At 39.3% G+C, this 19326-nt stretch overlaps 1 protein-coding gene across 2 annotated transcripts in view; it reads right to left on the bottom strand.

The window, feature by feature from the left end:
- The window catches only part of ctnna2 (catenin (cadherin-associated protein), alpha 2), a 338765-nt gene that overhangs the window by 235574 nt on the left and 83865 nt on the right, over nucleotides 1-19326 (bottom strand). For both annotated transcript variants that reach the window (XM_061679158.1, XM_061679159.1), the window contains one exon: nucleotides 15471-15674. In XM_061679158.1, coding sequence (XP_061535142.1) covers nucleotides 15471-15674 — 204 coding nt within the window. The remainder of the gene's footprint in view (nucleotides 1-15470; nucleotides 15675-19326) is intronic.

The raw sequence follows: 19326 nt of genomic DNA, 5'->3' as shown, positions 1-19326 counted from the left end.
TTGTTTCTATGAGCCCTGCGATTGGCTGGCGACAAGTTCAGGGTATATCCCGCCTCTCACCCGAAGTCAGCTGGGATAGGCTCCAGCACGCCCGTGACCCCAGTGAGGATAAGCGGTACAGAAAATGGATGGCTGGATTTATACAGTACACTATTATGTTATAACTTAAATTAAATTGCAAGGCATTCCTTAAGACAAATATGAAAACTGTAATAGCTCAATACAACATTTTGTCAGTCCTATGAAAAGGTACGCCTTACAGAATATATATATATATATATATATATATATATATATATATATATTCTACTTCCTACGCATCTGTGACGTAAGCGCGTTGTGTCACATAGGCCCCTATGTGGTTCTGTCTTTGCGACGGTCTCTGCGGTAAAACTGTGATTCGCAGAATTTTTGAAGCGCAAAATACCAATTTGAACTCATAAACTGCGATGTGAGACCGTTTTATTCGAGCTTTGTACAGACACGCGCACACACACACACACACACACCTCAGCTACGTTAGTAAGTACCCACAATGTTTAGTTACTTCATAAATAGCAGCATTCCTGCTGCAAAAAAAGCATCTGATAAAAGTGCACAGTTCAATATGACTGCATTTTAAAAACGAAACTGTATTAAGAGTCAGCCAAATTTAACTGTGGAGTATGTTCTTGCCAAAGAGGTTTTATAACTAACACCAAATGGTTCAAGTTAGCGGTTAGATGATTGTGGCCTATTAAAAATAATACAATCTCAATCATATGAAAAATATTGTCCTTAAAGCTTGAACAAAAGTTTCTACGTATATGGTAGAACGTGTAGAAATGAAATGGAACGGAATGGGCTGCTAGGTAAAAGAAGGATATCAAAGAAAAGATTTACTGTAAATGCAAACAGTTACACACGCTTTCTCTGAATTGTGGCCTGCATACTTGATTTCCCATTGCATTTAGCCCTCTGGATCCATAACCCTAACATATGTAGCAGTTAATACAGTTAGAGCCCAGGTCTTTGCTTGCATGTCTGCCCACTTAATCATATTAGAGTTGATTCTATAGTTTGATCAAGCTATCAGTGTCAATCGCATTTGCGCTACTCAAAGAAGCAAGCCCTTGAAGGGAATTGGCATTGCAGAGCATGAGGAGGGGTGCAGTACAAGGGCTGGCAGCATTCTAATGCAATAGAGTTGCCAGATCTGAAAGCTTTTTATTGCATTAATATGTTCCTGGATAATTCTATCGGGTCCCCTGATATGACCTTTAAACCCAATTACAGTCTAATTTCATCGATCAGCTAAATCCTAGATGGTGATGGGTGTGTGTTCAGGTGTTTTGATATGGGTGTGCTCCGAATAACAACAAAGGATTGTGTTTCTTGTTTCCCATAAAGTAAGATTTACCGTACTTTCTCGTGTATAATGCGCACCCCCAAAGTTGACCTCAAAATTCTGGAAAACCCTTCTACCTATGTATAATGCATTTTTACAATGCAAGATTTTGCATCTATCCATATGATCAAAACATGAAGTATTTTTCAAATAATTATTCTGAAGTTAAGCACTTTATTTGAATTTTATTTGCTTGCTCTTATTTTGAAATTCACAGCCTTACTTTTATTTAGTAAATGAGAAAACACTCAGCTCATATGTTTGATTACCCAGGCAGAATTTGTAAGATGGGTACAATTCTTTAAAGAATACATGAAGGGATACGCGAAACATATTTACTTTAAAAAAAATGGGATTCAAATTAAACTGTCAAGCATTTCAGAAAAGCATTATCATTAAACAAAACATAACCATAAAGAAATGAATGATGGTTGTTGTTCAGTCATATTAAAAAAAATAAAATATATATATATATATATATATATTTCACAAATTCTGCCAGGGTATGTAAACTTACGAGCACAACTGTACATACAGTATATGCAGTCATATATAGTACCCCTATCATATTGGAATGAAAGTATAGGCTACACCTTTTTCATAACCTCTAAGTGGCAGCATATTAGAATGAAAGTGTACACCTCTCTCATAACCTGAAGGTGGCGGTGACATTGGAATGAAAGTGGACAGCTTTTTCATAACCTCTTGATGGCAGCATACATTTATAAAATGTGACATTTTTTCCCCCATTTCCCCCTATACCTATGTATAATGCGCACTTTTGACAATTCTTTGGGGAAAAAATGCATATTATACATGAGAAATGATGGTAATTTTAATAGACAGTGTTAGGCATGCTACTTGGAAAAGTAATGAGTTAAGCTATTCTTCATTAAATGTTGGTTAACAACACTGAACCAGCGAAAGTTGCTACAGTAGATAAGTTAAAATAAAACTTCAAAAGTAGCTAAATAACAAAGCTACTTCAGTTGCGTGTACACTAAACCCGGTTAAGTAGAGTTTACTTGGAAAAACTCAGGAAAGCCCTAAAGTAATCACAATCATTGCTCATCCATTGATTTAACTTAGCTTGTTAAGTGCACTTTAAATGGAGAAAAGTCGAGTAAACTTATTCTCCTTCTCATTTAACTGAGCTTGTTAAGTACACTGTAAACCCTGGATAAGTAGACTCTACTTATTGTACTACAAATTTCACCCAGGTTGTCAAGTACACTGTAAACCCTAGATGAGTACAATGTTAAACACGGTTGCCTGTAAGTTACTGTAAACTTTAATTTCGGTAAGTAACTGTCAACAGTGTCAAATCAATGTTTTTATTAATCGTGGTGCTGATGATCATAATGTCACTCTATTGCACACATCCCAGTTAGGGTTTCATGAAAAAAGATGTAGATGTAATGTCCGAGTTAAATAAAACACACATTCCATGAACTAGAGGTAACATAAGCACACATGATCAATGTTACGTTAATCCTTATCGTTCATGAACATTTATAATCAACATCTTTATGACAGCAAAGTTCAACATTTCATGGCGCAAGGCATGCTGGGAGCCTCACGGCTTCGCAATTCTGCTGCATGCAAAATAGTGACGTCAACCAAAATGCCATAGGGCAATGGAAACTGTAGTTAATTACTGTATACTCTTGACTACAACAACAGAAAAATCCAATCACCATTTTTTTTTTTAAATTTATGAGAAAGAGGGAGGGCGGCACGGTGGACGACTGGTTAGAGCATCTGCCTCACAGTTCTGAGGACCGGGGTTCAATCCCCGGCCCCGCCTGTGTGGAGCTTGCATGTTCTCCCCGTGCCTGCGTGGGTTTTCTCCGGGCACTCCGGTTTCCTTCCACATCCCAAAAACATGCATGGTAGGTTAATTGACGACTCTAAATTGCCCGTAGGTGTGAATGTGAGTGCGAATGGTTCTTTGTTTGTATGTGCCCTGCGATTGGCTGGCAACCAGTTCAGGGTGTACCCCGCCTCCTGCCCGATGATAGCTGGGATAGGCTCCAGCACGCCCGCGACCCTTGTGAGGAGAAGCGGCTCAGAAAATGGATGGATGGAGAAAGAGGGGGGGTCCCAAAGCCCCACCCCTTCATATTTAGTATCATTGGAAAGCTCTAAATGTCAGTAGAATCCAGTGGGTGGGAGATGTTCAAGTTTACAAATGTCCACTAAAGAGGATAACTTTGAAATACTGGCAGTCAGGAGGGTATAATCACTTTAAAGTATTTCGTTGACGTGTGTGGTAAATAACTAGAATTTACAGGAATGTCTCACAGTGTATTTTGTCTTACAAAGTTCAAAATCAGATCCCATCGATCGATGTCACTGTCAAAACTAGCTTAAACTAGATTTGGCAGCCTGTGCAGCCTGTAAACCTGTGCATGGGCGTCGGTGGGGTCAATGTACCTGACACGTTTGAGCTCAGACACATAATTACAATAAGATAAGCAATGAAAGAGTACAACTTACACAAATTTAACAAGTAATATTGGTAAATTAGTCATACAAAACAGTTGGTTTGAGTAAAACCTATTGATTACATTTTTAAAAATACAATTTCAGTAAGTAAGCACATGAAAAAGTTCAGTTTAAACAGAATTAACAACTAATGTCAACCAATTAGATAAATAAAATTTTTATTTGCCCGTCTATTTGAGTTCAATACAAATCTGGGTCTAGAGTGTGGAGCCTTATGAAAGAAAAATTATATTTTTAAAAAGTGTCTTGCACGATCGTTAAAATAAATATAAATGAACACTTAATTCTAAAAGATGGCTAAAATCATGATTCTTACTACCACTGAAATATGAATGTGTTGGACTAAAACTTGGTGTAATTACTAACACAAGTGAAGAGTGTTTACTAAAAGTATATAAGTGTATACTTTGTGTATGAATGTGTCCATAATTCGGTGAATGTGAGCCTCCGTAAAGCGCTTTAGGCACCGTAATGGTGTCGGTAAAGCGCTATATAAGTGCACTACTACAAACTTAGTGAGGATAAAATGTGATCCAAAGGTTATTGCAAAGGTTATTGTTTTAATAATTTACAGAACTCCAAAATACAATAGAAAATTTATGGAGGACTTTTCAGAACTGCTGTCAGTTATTTTTACTGACAACAACTATTTTGTCATAGGAGACTTTAACATTCATGTTGACAATAACATGGAAAAAAGTCTAAAGAACTTTCTGCTTTATTGGACACATTTTACCTCTCTCAACATATTAAAAGTCCAACCCACACTCAAGGTCACATCTTAGACCTGATCATCTCTAAGGATGTTGAAATTCTATCAATTGACATTAAGGATATGGCTATTTCTGACCATTTTTGTGTATTCTTTGAATTACAGATTCTTCCAAAAGTTCAGACAACCTCTATGTCTATTAAGACAAGGTACATAAATGAGAGTACCGCCACTAAGTTTATGGAGACCATTGCTCTGCCACAAACTGGAATGCTGAGACAGTTGTTGAACTTTGGATAATTTCACCTGGAAAATCTCCAGTCATGAATGCTGTCGCTCCTATTAAAACTAAGACAATCTTGAGGGGACCGAGATCACCGTGGAGGAGCACAATGATGGTAAAGACCTCTAAATCAAAGTGTAGGAAACCAGAACCTAAGTGGAGAAAAACTAAACTCCAAATTGACTACGGCCTCTACAAAGTCTTTGTAATTTTAACCAAGAGTTAGTCAGGGCTAGACAGCAACACTTTTCTGAAATAATCAGTAAGAACTTCAACAACACTCGCACTCTGTTTGCTGTGGTTGACAAGCTCACAACCCCCCCACCCCCCGAATTAGATAGCTCCAGAACTCCGAACAGCTGATGCATGCAATGAATTTGCTTATTTTAGTGAAAAAATACAATCCATCAGGTTAAATATCAGCACAAATCAGCAAAATGATAAAATGACATTACATCTGAAGCCACCCAGGAAAAACTCTATTACCATGTCAGAATTTGATACAGTTGACCAAAAAACTGGAGAGAAAACGGTTCAGCAGCTGAAACCATCAACGAGCTGTCTTGACTCAATACCATCTGACTTTTTCAAAGCTATTTTGCGAAGTCTGTGCTAGTTGATTTGCAGCAAATAATCAATTGCTCAGTTTCCTAAAGGTCTTAAAGTAGCTGCCATTAAGCCTCGATTGTGATTGGCTGGCAACCAGTTCAGGGTGTACCCCGCCTCCTGCCCAATGATAGCTGGGATAGGCTCCAGCACGCCCGAGACCCTAGTGAGGGGAAGCAGCTCAGAAAATGGATGGATGGATGGGTTTCTGTCTTGAATACATGAAAGAAATACTAATGGAATATAAACCCAGTAGGGCTCTGAGCTCGACAGACTAAGGTCAAATAGTGGAGCACAGAGTCCAAAGTAAACATGGTGAAGCAGCATTTAGGTATTATGCTGCACACCAATGGAATAAGTTGCAAACAGAAGTGACATCAGCCCCAAGTGTGAATGTGTTTAAGTCCAGGTTAAAAACTCTTCTTTTTTCTCTTGCTTTTTAGAGCATTTCCACTTTTAAATATTTCTTGCACTGTACGCTGTTTAAATTGTACTTGAGTTATTTTTTGTCTTTGTTTTAAATGTTTATAAGCCTTTTTTTTCTTAGTTTTTCAGTGCTTTTAATCATGTAAAGCACATTAAGTTACCTTGTGTATGAAATGTGCTATTTAAATAAATTTGCTTTGCTTTGCTTTACGTTTACTATAAACAAGCAATGTATTACAGTTGCAGATCCGGTCATCATTCTCCTCAGCTTTTTTTCGGTATCAAATATCAAATTAATTATTTAAATAGACCACAACAATATGGCCATGGGGATTAACTTGATGCACAGACCTCTGCAACCTCCTCTTCCATTTGCATGGAGTTGCACACTTTTCATAATACATACAGCTGGGCACAATTCACAGGCAACCTCAAGGGTTGGCATCAGCACAAGTTTACCTATGGAGTACGTGAACCCAAACAGAAGAGTTGCATTTGAGGAAATGTAGTATGTATGAACAATACCACACAAGCGCTACGTAATCACGAAATTAGCTTTGCTACTGAAAAACTATTTGGTTTTAAAAAAAAAACAGCAACACTACAACTACGCTACTGAGAAATGTAATAAAGCTAGTAACGTCGCTAATGGTAATGCTGCTACTGCCCAACACTGGTCATGGACATTATGTAACATTACAGCTAGTTTTTCCATTTACAGTGGAACCTTGACATAACAGACCAATAAACGCCAATACCAAACTGGTACTTTCTAGTAACATTACATCTAGCACTTGTGATGATTTTTTTTTATTTTAATCAATTATTGTTCAAAAACACAAAACACAAACCTCTCTGAAACATGGCATATGTTTGACTCAAATATAACACGTTTTAGAGTAAAAATGCATATGTCAACATTCTTGCCACACATTTCACTTCCAGTAAATTTAGTCCGTAACACAAAGCATTTTAGTTTTAAAATATAACCATGGAAGGCTAACTGAAGGGATATATGTCCACACCAAAAAAGTGAGGGGCAGATATATGGGCAGGCATTAGCTCTAGAATTGCTGCAGTTACCCAAGTAATGGAAGAGTTACCAAAGTAATCATTAATTTAATGATTACATTTGCAGTTTCAATTTACAGGCCTGTCCATGTGTACTTATATTTGCATGGCTTAAACTTAGAGAGCATATAGATATGCTACTGGCTCAATCAACCAAGTAGATTCTGGGGTCCCGCAGGACGGAGGAGCGCCGGGACTTGAGTCAATAGAAACTTGCTGTTTGCCCAAGCAGAGTTCATCATCCATTTTGTAGAGCATAATTGTAGTTGGCTAAAAGTGTTGTCATCCATGTTTACCTTCAAGTATCTACACACGGCTGACATGGCTCCTACTTGAAGGAGTTCTATATGTCAAGCTTGTTGAAGTGGTATCGGTGATGTAGTATCGGATCATGTTGACAAGTCAGTGTGTTTTTCATGTTTTTATGTCTCAAAATTATTCGCTGTCATTTGACTGTCTGTTGTTGTACTAGAGCGGCTCTAACTACCAGAGACAAATTCCGCGTGTTTTTGACATACTTGGCAAATAAAGATGATTCTGATTCAGATTCTGATGCAGCATCAATACCGATTGGTATCTGTGTATCCCTAATACTAAATAATATAGAACACAAACCAAAAAAATATTTGTGTATTGATACGCAACAAGCAAGTCAGTTGTGTAGGCTTCAGCTAACCCGCGGTCCTAATGAGGAGAAGCGAGATAGAAAAAGGATGGATGGGTTATTAGTGTTAAAATGAAGGTAAAGTTGTTTGTTAAAGTCAAAAACTTTTTTTTTTATTGAATCTGAAGAACAGTTCAGATTTCTCAGAGTCAGTTGTAGGAACTGTTAACCTTCCGATTATGAGACAGACATCTGATTCCCTGACCCTTGAGTGACATGAATAAAATGTTTGTTAGTTATATGTTTAATAAGAATATAGTCCATATTTAGGATCCAACCTTGAGTGGGCAAGAATTTTGAATTGCTCAAAGTGGGAGGTTAATATGTGCCCGGGCGATTGCAGCTTGTTGAGAAGTGCATTAGGTGTTGACAGATAAGAGGGAGGCCAAGACATGCTGTGGATAACCTGTGACTTATTACTGGGTCTAGGAGTTTGGAGGGCCAGTAATGTGGGGCAATAGGAAAATAAGACTAAATTAATCGAAAAATAAAATAGTATAAGGTGTGTTCAGTCAAATTAGTGTCCGGGAAGGAAGATTAACTCTGGCATTAAAACAAGTATCAGATCAGCTTTAAATGTTAAGATTTAGCAAAAAAAATAAAAAAATATTTACTGTGATCAATTGAGAATTATTCACACACCTTTTGTCCACTTTAAATCTAACTGGTATACTTGAGGTGGGAATTCAGTATCCCTGAAGAGTGAGGTGAGCACATGGGGATACTGTCGTGTGAACATGTTACACCAAAAGCCCTGAATACCAGAAAAAAAGGAAGAGTCGTGAAAAAAATATAACAGAAAATGAGAAGTTATGAAAACAAAAGTAAAATGTTGAGCAGTGTGATGAAAGCTATGCCCCGAGACATTGTATTCTTTCTGCTATGACATTGTCATACATCACTGTGCACTAGAATTGGCTGATATAGACCTTGATAAAACAAAAAACCTCACTGTCAATATTGAGGTTATGGTTGCAAAAAAATAAAAAAATAAATGAGTTGAGAGACAGACTCAAGTAAATAGAAACCACTTTTTTTCTTCTTTATTACTGTGTATAAATCCTTGTAAATCTTCTACCCAGTGAGAAGTGAGGTGAGGTTATGTTTTCATTTTTAATGTCAGGTTAAGAGCTACATCTTTAACTTGAATATCAGCCACTGCTAAGATATTAGAGAAACCAAGGAGGAAAAGCATTAAAAAGTAGAACAAATGTGTCATGTAATGAGCCGCGCTGGCTTTCTCAGCGAAAAATAATGTATAGGTAGAGAGTACTGAATATGAAATAAAATTATTATTTACATGTCATTGTGTCTATTTTATAAAATGAATAAAAGTGTATATAATATTTACTAATATATTACTTATATTTAATTATATATATACACATTCATCCATTTTCTGAGCCGCTTCTCCTCACTAAGGTCGCGGGCGTGCTGGAGCCTATCCCAGCTATCATCGGGCAGGAGGCGGGCACACCCAGAACTGGTCGCCAGCCAATCACAGAGCACATACAAACAAACAACCATTCGCACTCACATTCACACTCTCGGGCAATTTAGAGTTGTCAATTAACCTCGCATGCATGTTTTTGGGATGTAGGAGCAAACCGGAGTGCCCGGAGAAAACCCACGCAGGCACGGGGAGAACATGCAAATTCCACACAGGCGGGAACGGGGATTGAACCCCGGTCCTCAGAACTGTGAAAGAAATGCTCTAACCAGTCGCAACACTTTTGTTTTTGCTCCTGTTTTTCGTGAGCTGGACTCAAAGATCTAAAACTTTTTCTACATACACAAAAGGCCATTTCCCTCAAAAACTGTTCACAAACCTGTCGCCGAGGATCGGATAGCCAAGGTCCATGCTTTCGGCCACCGCCCAGCTCACACTGAATCCGACCCCTTTGGCCCATCCCACAGGTGGTGAGCCCATGGGAAGGGGGACCCACGTTACCCTTTTGGGCTTTGCCATGCCGGGCCCCATGGGTGCAGGCCTGGCCACCAGGCGCTCGCCTTCGAGACCCACCTCCAGGCCTGGCTCCAGAGGGGGACACCGGTGACCCGCATCTGGGCAAGGGAAACCTAGATCCATTTATTTTATTTGTCATAGGGGTTCTTTCACCCGTGCTTTGTCTGGTCCCTCACCTAGGACCTCTTTGCCATGGGTGACCCTGCCAGGGGCATAAAGCCCCAGACAATTTTGCTCCTAGGATCACTGGGACACACAAACCCCTCCACCACTATAAGGTGACAGCTCAGTCAAGACTAGCACTTGTGTTTTGATAACACTTGATTGCAGGGAAGGACTATTTGGTATTGGCTAATTATTTCTTCCACATCTTTGCATGTCTTAATTTGGCCTTCATTTGCGCTTTGTCATGAACAACTAAATGTCATACTTGGCATGTCATGAAGGCAGCATGCACAATAAACAATATACAATGTGACTGCACGGGATAAGTCACCCCAATTGTTGAATGAGCATTCTACATTGCAACTTCCAGGGGGACTGTGAAAAAAGGCAATCCGTCTTCCACTAATGATCAACCTACTGCACCACCCCATGTTTGGTTTGATGTGCCACATCCAGCAAACAGTGAGGTGAGTGTGCTCACTATCACACTCCCTAAATCCTACTCTGTACTGCTCACAGAGCTGCCCAGTTGCCCCTTTTACCTACCATGGCTTCAGGCTATGGCTATATTCTGCCCAAGCTCTCTTGACCCAAGCTGGTAAAGCATTACTCCCTCGATCCATTGATAGATTGGCTCTGTCTGAGCTGCCGTAACTAAATCAGCTGCGCCTGATGATTCAGCACCAGCCAGGGAGCCGGGCATGCTGTCACCAATCACAGATCACCAGCAGCTAAGACAGGTATGGACATTCTCCTGTCACTTGAACCAAATTTATGGCCAGCTACCACATTGATTAACCTTGTGCTTTGGTTCAAGCTTCCTACAAAAAAAATGCTGCCTTTGGATACTGGGTGCAACTGAAAAAAGTGGGGGTAGCTGCTTACATTTCTTCAGAAAGAGTTATGCAACTCAAATTATTGCATCTTTGTTGACAATAAAGCATAAGTAAGACTTTAATTAGCATTGACGTGTGAATCATTGGCATGATATTCATTGTACAAAGAATTGGATGAGTTTATCAATTGCAAGTTCTTGCTTGAGCACTGTGAAAATAAACCCATTGTGCTTGATTAAATTTGTGAATTTGATATCTATGACAATCAAGATTTTAATTATAACTATATGATATATTATATTCCATGCCATATACAGCGGCCAAGGTCAAACATCCCAATCACAATCATATATGTGTTGTGGTTACTTTTGGTACCAAAAGATATTTTTACCAACAGTCTCATGTATGAGAAGCGATTTTTTTTTTTTTTTGGCATGTGTTTCTCTTTGATTTACTCGCTGTTCCAGCAGTAATCACTACAATCCAACTCTTATGTCTAATTACACTTCCTGTGTCACATAAGCTCCTGCGACTTCAGAAATTTTTCTGTCAGACCTAATTCGTTATTGGCTCATGTCAACAACATTCTAAAAGTGTAATAGCACCGTATCACCAATGTGGAATAACTGCAATGTGACACTTTTGAAGCGAATGTCTTGTATGCATGGATAATTGCTAGTCCACAAAATAAGAAAATATTTGATGTGGGTGCTTACACAATTTGTATTTTGATAAATTCCTTACTATTTTGTCATAGAATAAAATAACTTCCCAATTAAGAAATTATAATTAGGTATTACGATGAGATAAGGATTTTTCTTGTAAAGCTGTCAGTGTAATACTTTCACACTTGGCAGATGTAATATACTGTACAAAGCGAAATTTCTCAAATCAATACATATATAAACATCTGAAAAATCATCCCTCTTTGGTCCGATTTTTGGCCTATAAATTAAAATTATATTATTATTTTACAACTGGTAGTGGCAAATCAAGAATAGCCAGAGACTATGGAGACAGGAGGCGTGACCAAATAGTGTGTCAATCTTTTGCTCACGTGCAACGTCGTGTTCACGAGCCCCGCGAGGACACAGAAGCCTCCCACAAAGGGAGACCATTATAGTTTCTTGGCTGGATTATTTGATGCCAGTTAGCAACAAAAAATAAAGTGAATTAATTAGACAGGGTGACATGGTGGACAAATGGTTAGGTCATCTGCCTCACAGTTCTGAGGATAGGGGTTCAAATCCCATCACCACCTGTGTGGAGTTTGCATGTTCTCCCCGTGCCTGCGTGGGTTTTCTCCGGGTACTCCGGTTTCTTCCCACATCTCAAAATAATGCATGGTTGGTTAACTGAAGACTCTAAATTGCCCGTAGGTTTGAATGTGAGTACGAATGGTTGTTTGTTTATACAGTATGTGCCCTGCGATTGGCTTGTGACCAGTTCAGGGTGTACCCCGCCTCTTGCCCGAAGATAGCGGGGATAGGCTCCAGCACGCCCGCGACCCTAGTGAGGATAAGAGGTACAGAAAATGGATGGATGGAATTAGATAGCTGTCTACTTCAAATGAAGGCCAAACAAAGAACAGAGGTGTCCTATACTATATATTGGAAAACCACTAGTCCCAACGTCATTGTTCTCACCGAGTCATCAGGTCAGTTGATCACCTCTCTGATACAGTAAAACCTCAAATTAATGGTCCCTGAACCAATATACTCTGGATTTAACAGACAAAATACACAGGAATGGCAGTGTCCAGCTGGAATTCAAGACGCCTAAACGTAGTGAGTAAAGTTTTTTAGTTCCAGAACTTGCCGCTGTTGTATACTGGCACAATCTGTAGAAACTGGTGGTTCCGTGAATATCCGCTGTTGTTTACTTGAGTGCTTGTCGTGTACACACAAGTCGGCTCACAAACATTTCATACTGGTTTTGGTGCATTATGTAATATTGTTTTTTGTTAAGCCCTTCTCTATGGCATCCAATCGTAACTGTGGTGAGAAAAGGAATAGCACTAACCTTAGTATTGGTGACTAATCAGAATGTTATTAAGAAGCTGGAATTGGACGTTTCCATGGCCAGAGTATGTCAGGAATATGGATTCAAAAAAATAACTAAGTGACATACTTAGGAGTAAGGAAAAACTGTCAAACATGAATATCAATAAAAAAAATAATCATTGTAACGGAGTAAAAGTACTGTTACTTCTTAACGGCAGAAGTGTTTTTTCTGGTCTCGTCAACTCCTGTGACTTATCCAAAGCAGGTCCTGAGCGTACAGGCGGAACCTCAGGCTAATGCGCTCGCATATTAGTACGCGGTGGCGTAATATTTACAATTACATCTGTGTGTCGATGGTGGATGTGTGGAATGGATCTAGCTGCCAGTGTTCAAGGAGTATGAAACAATATATGACAACAGCGACAGCGGAAAAAAAAGAGGATTTTTTTCCTTTGTAATACAGTACATAATTGTAAAAATGTATTACTCGGAAAATTATTATCGTTTTTGTTTGCACATTAAGGGCAAAAGTCCTGTTTTTTATTTTAATTCCTCATTTTAAAAAAGGCCATTCAAGCAACAAGTTTTTCTTCAGTTTTTGAGATTATAGGGTGAAAGTTGCAGCTTGTGTTGACTGAATGGGTGACAAAAATAAGGAAATGAAATTCTAGTATTTTTATGGGTAACAGCCCGTCAGCAACATATTGAAAAAAATAAAAAGAATGATGAACTAGTTTGTCGAGATAATGAATTCCACCTCACAGGTGTGGCATATCAAGATGCTGTTTAGACAGAATGATTATTGCACAGGTGTGCCTTAGGCTGGCCATAATAAAAGGCCACTCTGAAATGTGCAGTTTTGCTTTATTGTGAGGGTCTGGGGGAGGGGTCAGAAAACCAGTCAGTATCTGGTGTGACCACCATTTGCCTCATGCAGTGCAACACATCTCCTTTGCATAGAGTTGATCAGGTTGTTGATTGTGGCCTGTGGAATTTTGCTCCACTCCTCTTATATGGCTGTGCGAAGTTGCTGGATATTGGCGGGAACTAGAACACGCTGTCGTATACACCGATCCAGAGCATCCCAAACATGCTCAATGGGTGGCATGTCCGGGGAGTATGCTGGCCATGCAAGAACTGGGATGTTATTCCAGGAATTGTGCACAGACCCTTGCAACATGGGGCCGTGCATTATCATGCTGCAACATGAGGTGATGGTCGTGGATGCATGGCACAACAATGGGTCTCAGGATCTCGTCATGGTATCTAGGTGCATTCAAAATGCCATCAATAAAATGCACCTGTGTTCGTTGCCCATAACATACGCCTGCCCATACGATAACCACACCGCCACCATGGTTCACTCGATCCACAACGTTGACATCAGCAAACCGCTAACCACAGAACGGCACACATCCTGTCTGCCATCTGCACTGGACCGTGAAAACTGGGATTCATCCGTGTAGAGAACACCTCTCCAATGTGCCAGACGCCATCAAATGTGACTCAATCGGTTGCTGACGAACTGCAGTCAGCAACCGATTGTCGCAGCAGCTGTTCGGGTGGATGGTCTCAGACGATCTTGAGGTGAACATGCTGGATGTGGAGGTTGGGCTGGTGTGGTTACACGTGGTGTGCAGTTGTGAGGCCAGTTGGACGTACTGCCAAATTGTCTGAAACGCCTTTGTAGACGGCTTATGGTAGAGAAATTAACATTCAATTCATGGGCAACAGCTCTGGTGGACATTCCTGTAGTCAGCATGCCAATTGCACGCTCCCTCAGAACTTGCGACATCTGTGGCATTGTGCTAAAACTGCACATTTCAGAGTGGCCTTTTATTGTGGCCAGCCTAAGGCACACCTGTGCAATAATCATGCTGTCTAATCAGCATCTTGATATGCCACACCTGTGAGGTGTGATGGATTATCTCGACAAAGGATAAATGCTCACTCACACAGATTTAGATATATACATAGATACATATAATATTTGAGGGAAATGGCTTTTTGTGTATGTAGAAAAAGTTTTAGAGTCCAGCTCACGAACAATGGGAGCAAAAATAAGTGTTGCATTTCGATTTTTGTTCAATGTATGAACTATGAACTGAACTAGTTCATTTTTGGAACGATGACATTGGAATACATCCCGGACGTTTACAAAAAAAAAAAAAAAATTGCAATGTTGTTTTTTTTCCAATATCATGCAGCCCGAGCTCAGTCGAAGAATGTGACTTGAGGGCACGAAGGCAGCAGGTTGAGGTTCCTCCACAGTCTAAACATTGCTACTGTTTTGCAAAAGCCACTCTACTTGAGCAAGCAAGGCAATGAACCTCCAAACTGATCAGAGCTCTCTTTTGGATGCAGCCCACCTTGTTATGATTTATCTCGACAGGAGCAGAGTAGATTACAATCAGTCACAGCATACAGTGGCTGAATGTTTAACTTTTTTCAATTATCAATTAAAAACTTGCTTTTGATACCCCTCGAAATGTACATCCCGCCATGCATGTTTTGGGCTTCTATAGTTCCCTGTTTGCAGACAGCGTGAAAAAGAAACCTTGCCCAATATTAACTCAACAGAGAGAGGGGAATTGTGTTTCCATACGGTGAGGCTGCATTTAAATTCAATCTGTCTCTATCGACAATTTTATTGAGCAAAAAATGTTGTTATTAAGGAAGACTAAGTGAAGATCAGTGATGGTAAACCTTATCCTTTTACCTTTCTTAAATGACCAAAAATGCAACTGAATAAGATGAGTTTTAAAAACAGATCTGATGACAAAATCACTGCATATCGCATTATATAGGTACTGGGAATGGCAATGAAATCTGGCAACACTTACATTGTTCATGTATTCGCTCAGCAAGTCTTGGAGGGCCTGTCGAACAGCATTGCACTCAGCCACGATGCGTTCGCGTCGGTCATCACGTGTGCACGAAGAGTCTGCCATTAATGCGGCACCACTGATAATGCTCTCCAAACGCTCCTCCAAAGAAGGCCGGAAACGGGCCTCACTGAATGTCAGAGGGTCCAGGATTATTTTGTTCTGTAAAGCAAAAAGAGAGAATGAAGGTTACTCATTTTGATGATTTAATTAATTACAGTTAATATACAGTTAATACCTTAAGTAATTGCAGATCTTGGTTTTAGAATGTAGGCTTAGTTTCGGTTTAACTGTATATGACGGTATATGCATAGTCACAACAGAACACAAGTGGTGACCAAGTAAGTGCATGGTGAGTAACCAACACAAAGCCATGACGAAATCATACACAAGCGTGGATAAAATTGTTGGTACCCTTCTAATAAAAAAAGAAAACCCCACAGTGGTCACAGAAATATGAATATGACAACAGTAAGGATAAATAAAAATTTAATGAAAACTAACCAATGAAAATCAGATATTGCTTTTGAATTGTGGTTCAACAGAATTAATTTAAAAAACAAACTCAGGAAACAGGCCGGGACAAATATTATGGTACCCTTAATCTGCAATTGCAATCACTGCAATCAAATGAAATTTCAATGAGACTTCTTCAAATGTAACTTTCAATGAGACTTCTACACCTCTGAGCAGGTATTTTGGTCCACTCTGGAATACGGAGGAGGATGCAGGAATCGGATTTAGATGTGTGTGTGTGTGTGTTAATGTGTGTGAGTGTGTATACAGTGGGTACGGAAAGTATTCAGACCTCCTAAAAATGTTCACGCTTTTTTTTATTGCAGCCATTTGCTAAAATAATTTAAATTATTTTTTCTTCCTCATTAATGTACACACAGGAACCCATATTGACAGAATAAAACGGAATTGTTGGAATTTTTGCAGATTTACTAAAAAGGAAAAACTGAAATACCACACAGACATAAGTATTCAGACCCTTTTCTAAGTATTTAGTAGAAGCACCCTTTTGAGCTAATACAGCTATGAGTCTTTTTGGGAATTATGCAACACCTGGATTTGCGGATCCTCTGCCATTCCTCCTTGCAGATCCTCTCCAGTTCTGTCAGGTTGGACGCTGAATGTTGGTGGACAGCCATTTTCAGGTCTCTCCAGAGATGCTCAATTGGGTTTAAGTCAGGGCTATGGCTGGGCAATTCAAGAACAGTCACAGAGTTGTTCTGAAGCCATGCCTTCGTTATTTTAGCTATGTGCTTCGGGTCATTGTCTTGTTGGAAGGTGAACCTCCGGCCCAGTCTGAGGTCCTGAGCACTCTGGAGAAGTTTTTCGTCCAGGATATCCCTGTAATAGGCCGCATTCATCTTTCCTTCGATTGCCAACCAGTCGTCCTGTCCCTGCAGCTGAAAAACACCCCCACAGCATGATGGTCCCACCACCATGCTTCACTGTTGGGACTGTATTGGACAGGTGATGAGCAGTGCCTGATGTTCTCCACACATACCACTTAGTCTTAAGCGCAAAAAGTTCTATCTTGGTCTCATCAAACCAGAGAATCTTATTTCTCACCATCTTGGAGGCCTTCAGGTGTTTTTTTAGCCCCACACAGGCTTTCATGTGTCTTGCACTGAGGAGAGGCTTCCGTCAGGCCACTCTGCCATAAAGCCACGACTTGTGCAGGGCTGCAGTGATGGTTGACTTTCTAGAACTTTCTCCCATCTCCCGACTGCATCTCTGGAGCTCAGCCACAGTGATCTTTGGGTTCTTCTTTACCTCTCTCACCAAGGCTATTCTCCCCCGATTGCTCAGTTTAGCAAGATGGCCAGCTCTAGGAAGGGTTCTGGTCGTCTCAAACGTCTTGCATTTAAGGATTATGGAGGCCACTGTGTTCATAGGAACCTTAAGTGCAGCAGAATTTTTTTTGTAACCTTGGCCAGGTCTGTGCGTTGTCACAATTCTGTCTCTGAGTTCTTCAGGCAGTTCCTTTGACCTCATGATTCTCATTTGCTCTGACGACATGCACTGTGAGCTGTAAGGTCTTATACAGACAGGTGTGTGGCTTTCCTAATCGGGTCCAATTGGTATAATCAAACACAGCTGGACTCCAATGAAGGTGCAGAACCATCTCAAGGATGATAAGAAAAAAATGGAGAGCACCCAAGTTAAATGTATAAGTGTTACAGCAAAGTGTCTGAATACTTATGGCTGTGTGACATTTCAGATTTTTAATAAATCTGCAAAAATGTCAATAATTCCGTTTTTTCTGTCAATATGGGGTTATGTGTGTACATTAAGGAGGAAGAAAAGTGAACTTAAATGATTTTAGCAAATTGCTGCAATATAACAAAGTGAAAAATGTAAGGGGGTCTGAATACTTTCTGTACCCACTGTATGTATACACACACACACACACACACACATACATACATATATATATATACACATATACACACATATATATATATATATATATATATATATATATATATATATACACATATACACACATATATATATATATATATATATATATATATATACACATATACACACATATATATATATATATATATATATATACACACACATATACACACATATATATATATATATATATATACATATACATATACATATACACACACACACACACACACACACAATATAATAGTCCTCTCAATTGGCATTCAACAGAAATAATTTCGGTAATCCTAATTGACCTAAAACAGGTCAAGATTTAGCCTGATTTCCTGTCAGATAGTGTGAAACAAAAAGCTTTGTTTTTTTCTTTTCATCTAGTGTCTGTAAACATCTGGTTTCAACTGTAGATCCTTGTCTATCCAGAGAGAGAAATGTGAAACTCATTTGTTAAACCTCATTGTTTTCCAGTTTTTGTGAACTGGTTATCTCTAAGTTTTTCGAAGGCTACAAGCTGAAGCGTAATACACAGAGGACCTGAAAAATGAAAGATGTAAAGAAGAAAAGAACATGAAGGCATCCTGAGAACATTCCCAGGGGGCTTTACTCCATTGTTATTCAAGCATGATGTCAGGTACCAATTATCATAGGGCATTGGGAATAGTTGGGGTAGAAAGATTAGAAAATGTTTGATTGGCAATAGCTTGGAGGTTTTCAAGTTAATTGGCAATGGCTCAAGACCTTTTCCATCAGACAACCATGAAACGATTGATATTGTCAGTTCCCCCCTCTGCAATTTGGGCTTTTTAACATCATAAACAATTATTTACGATTAATTCTGAGAGCAAATTAACATTGTACTGTGAGAATCTCATGCATGAAATGAAAACAAAGAGCTATATGATTTATTCATGTTTTATACTGTCACACATTTGGAAGTCTACAAAACACAAGGCTACATTAAGGTGAGTTTGAATTATTATTTTCAATCTGTGAGTATAAATCAGCCATTAGTACATTCGTAAAATGTTCTGTAAAAAATATATATATAAATAAATAAATGTCCCTCTCTGGCCCCATGTTGTACCTCTATTATGATTTTTAGGGACACACCATGACTAAAGAGAAACAACCAATCAGAGACAGAAGGTGTGACTGACGAGGTGTCAATCACCGGTTTCCTTGGGCTTAAGGAGCTTTGCTTAAACTATGACAGAATATCCACCTGTGCTTTGCGACAAAAAATAAAAAATAAATTTTACAGATCCTGAGACAATACAAGGATGAACAGAGAAGCTGTCTGTCAGAAGTGGAGAGGTCACAGGCGGCTGAGAGGATTGGGAACCACTGCGGCATTACCAATATTTCTGCTTGGCAGGTAGGT

This window comes from Phycodurus eques, chromosome 6, assembly GCF_024500275.1.
Source record: "Phycodurus eques isolate BA_2022a chromosome 6, UOR_Pequ_1.1, whole genome shotgun sequence".
Taxonomy (NCBI): domain Eukaryota; kingdom Metazoa; phylum Chordata; class Actinopteri; order Syngnathiformes; family Syngnathidae; genus Phycodurus; species Phycodurus eques.
Note: the sequence above shows the minus strand (reverse complement) of the source record. Positions and strands in the feature narration are given on the sequence as shown.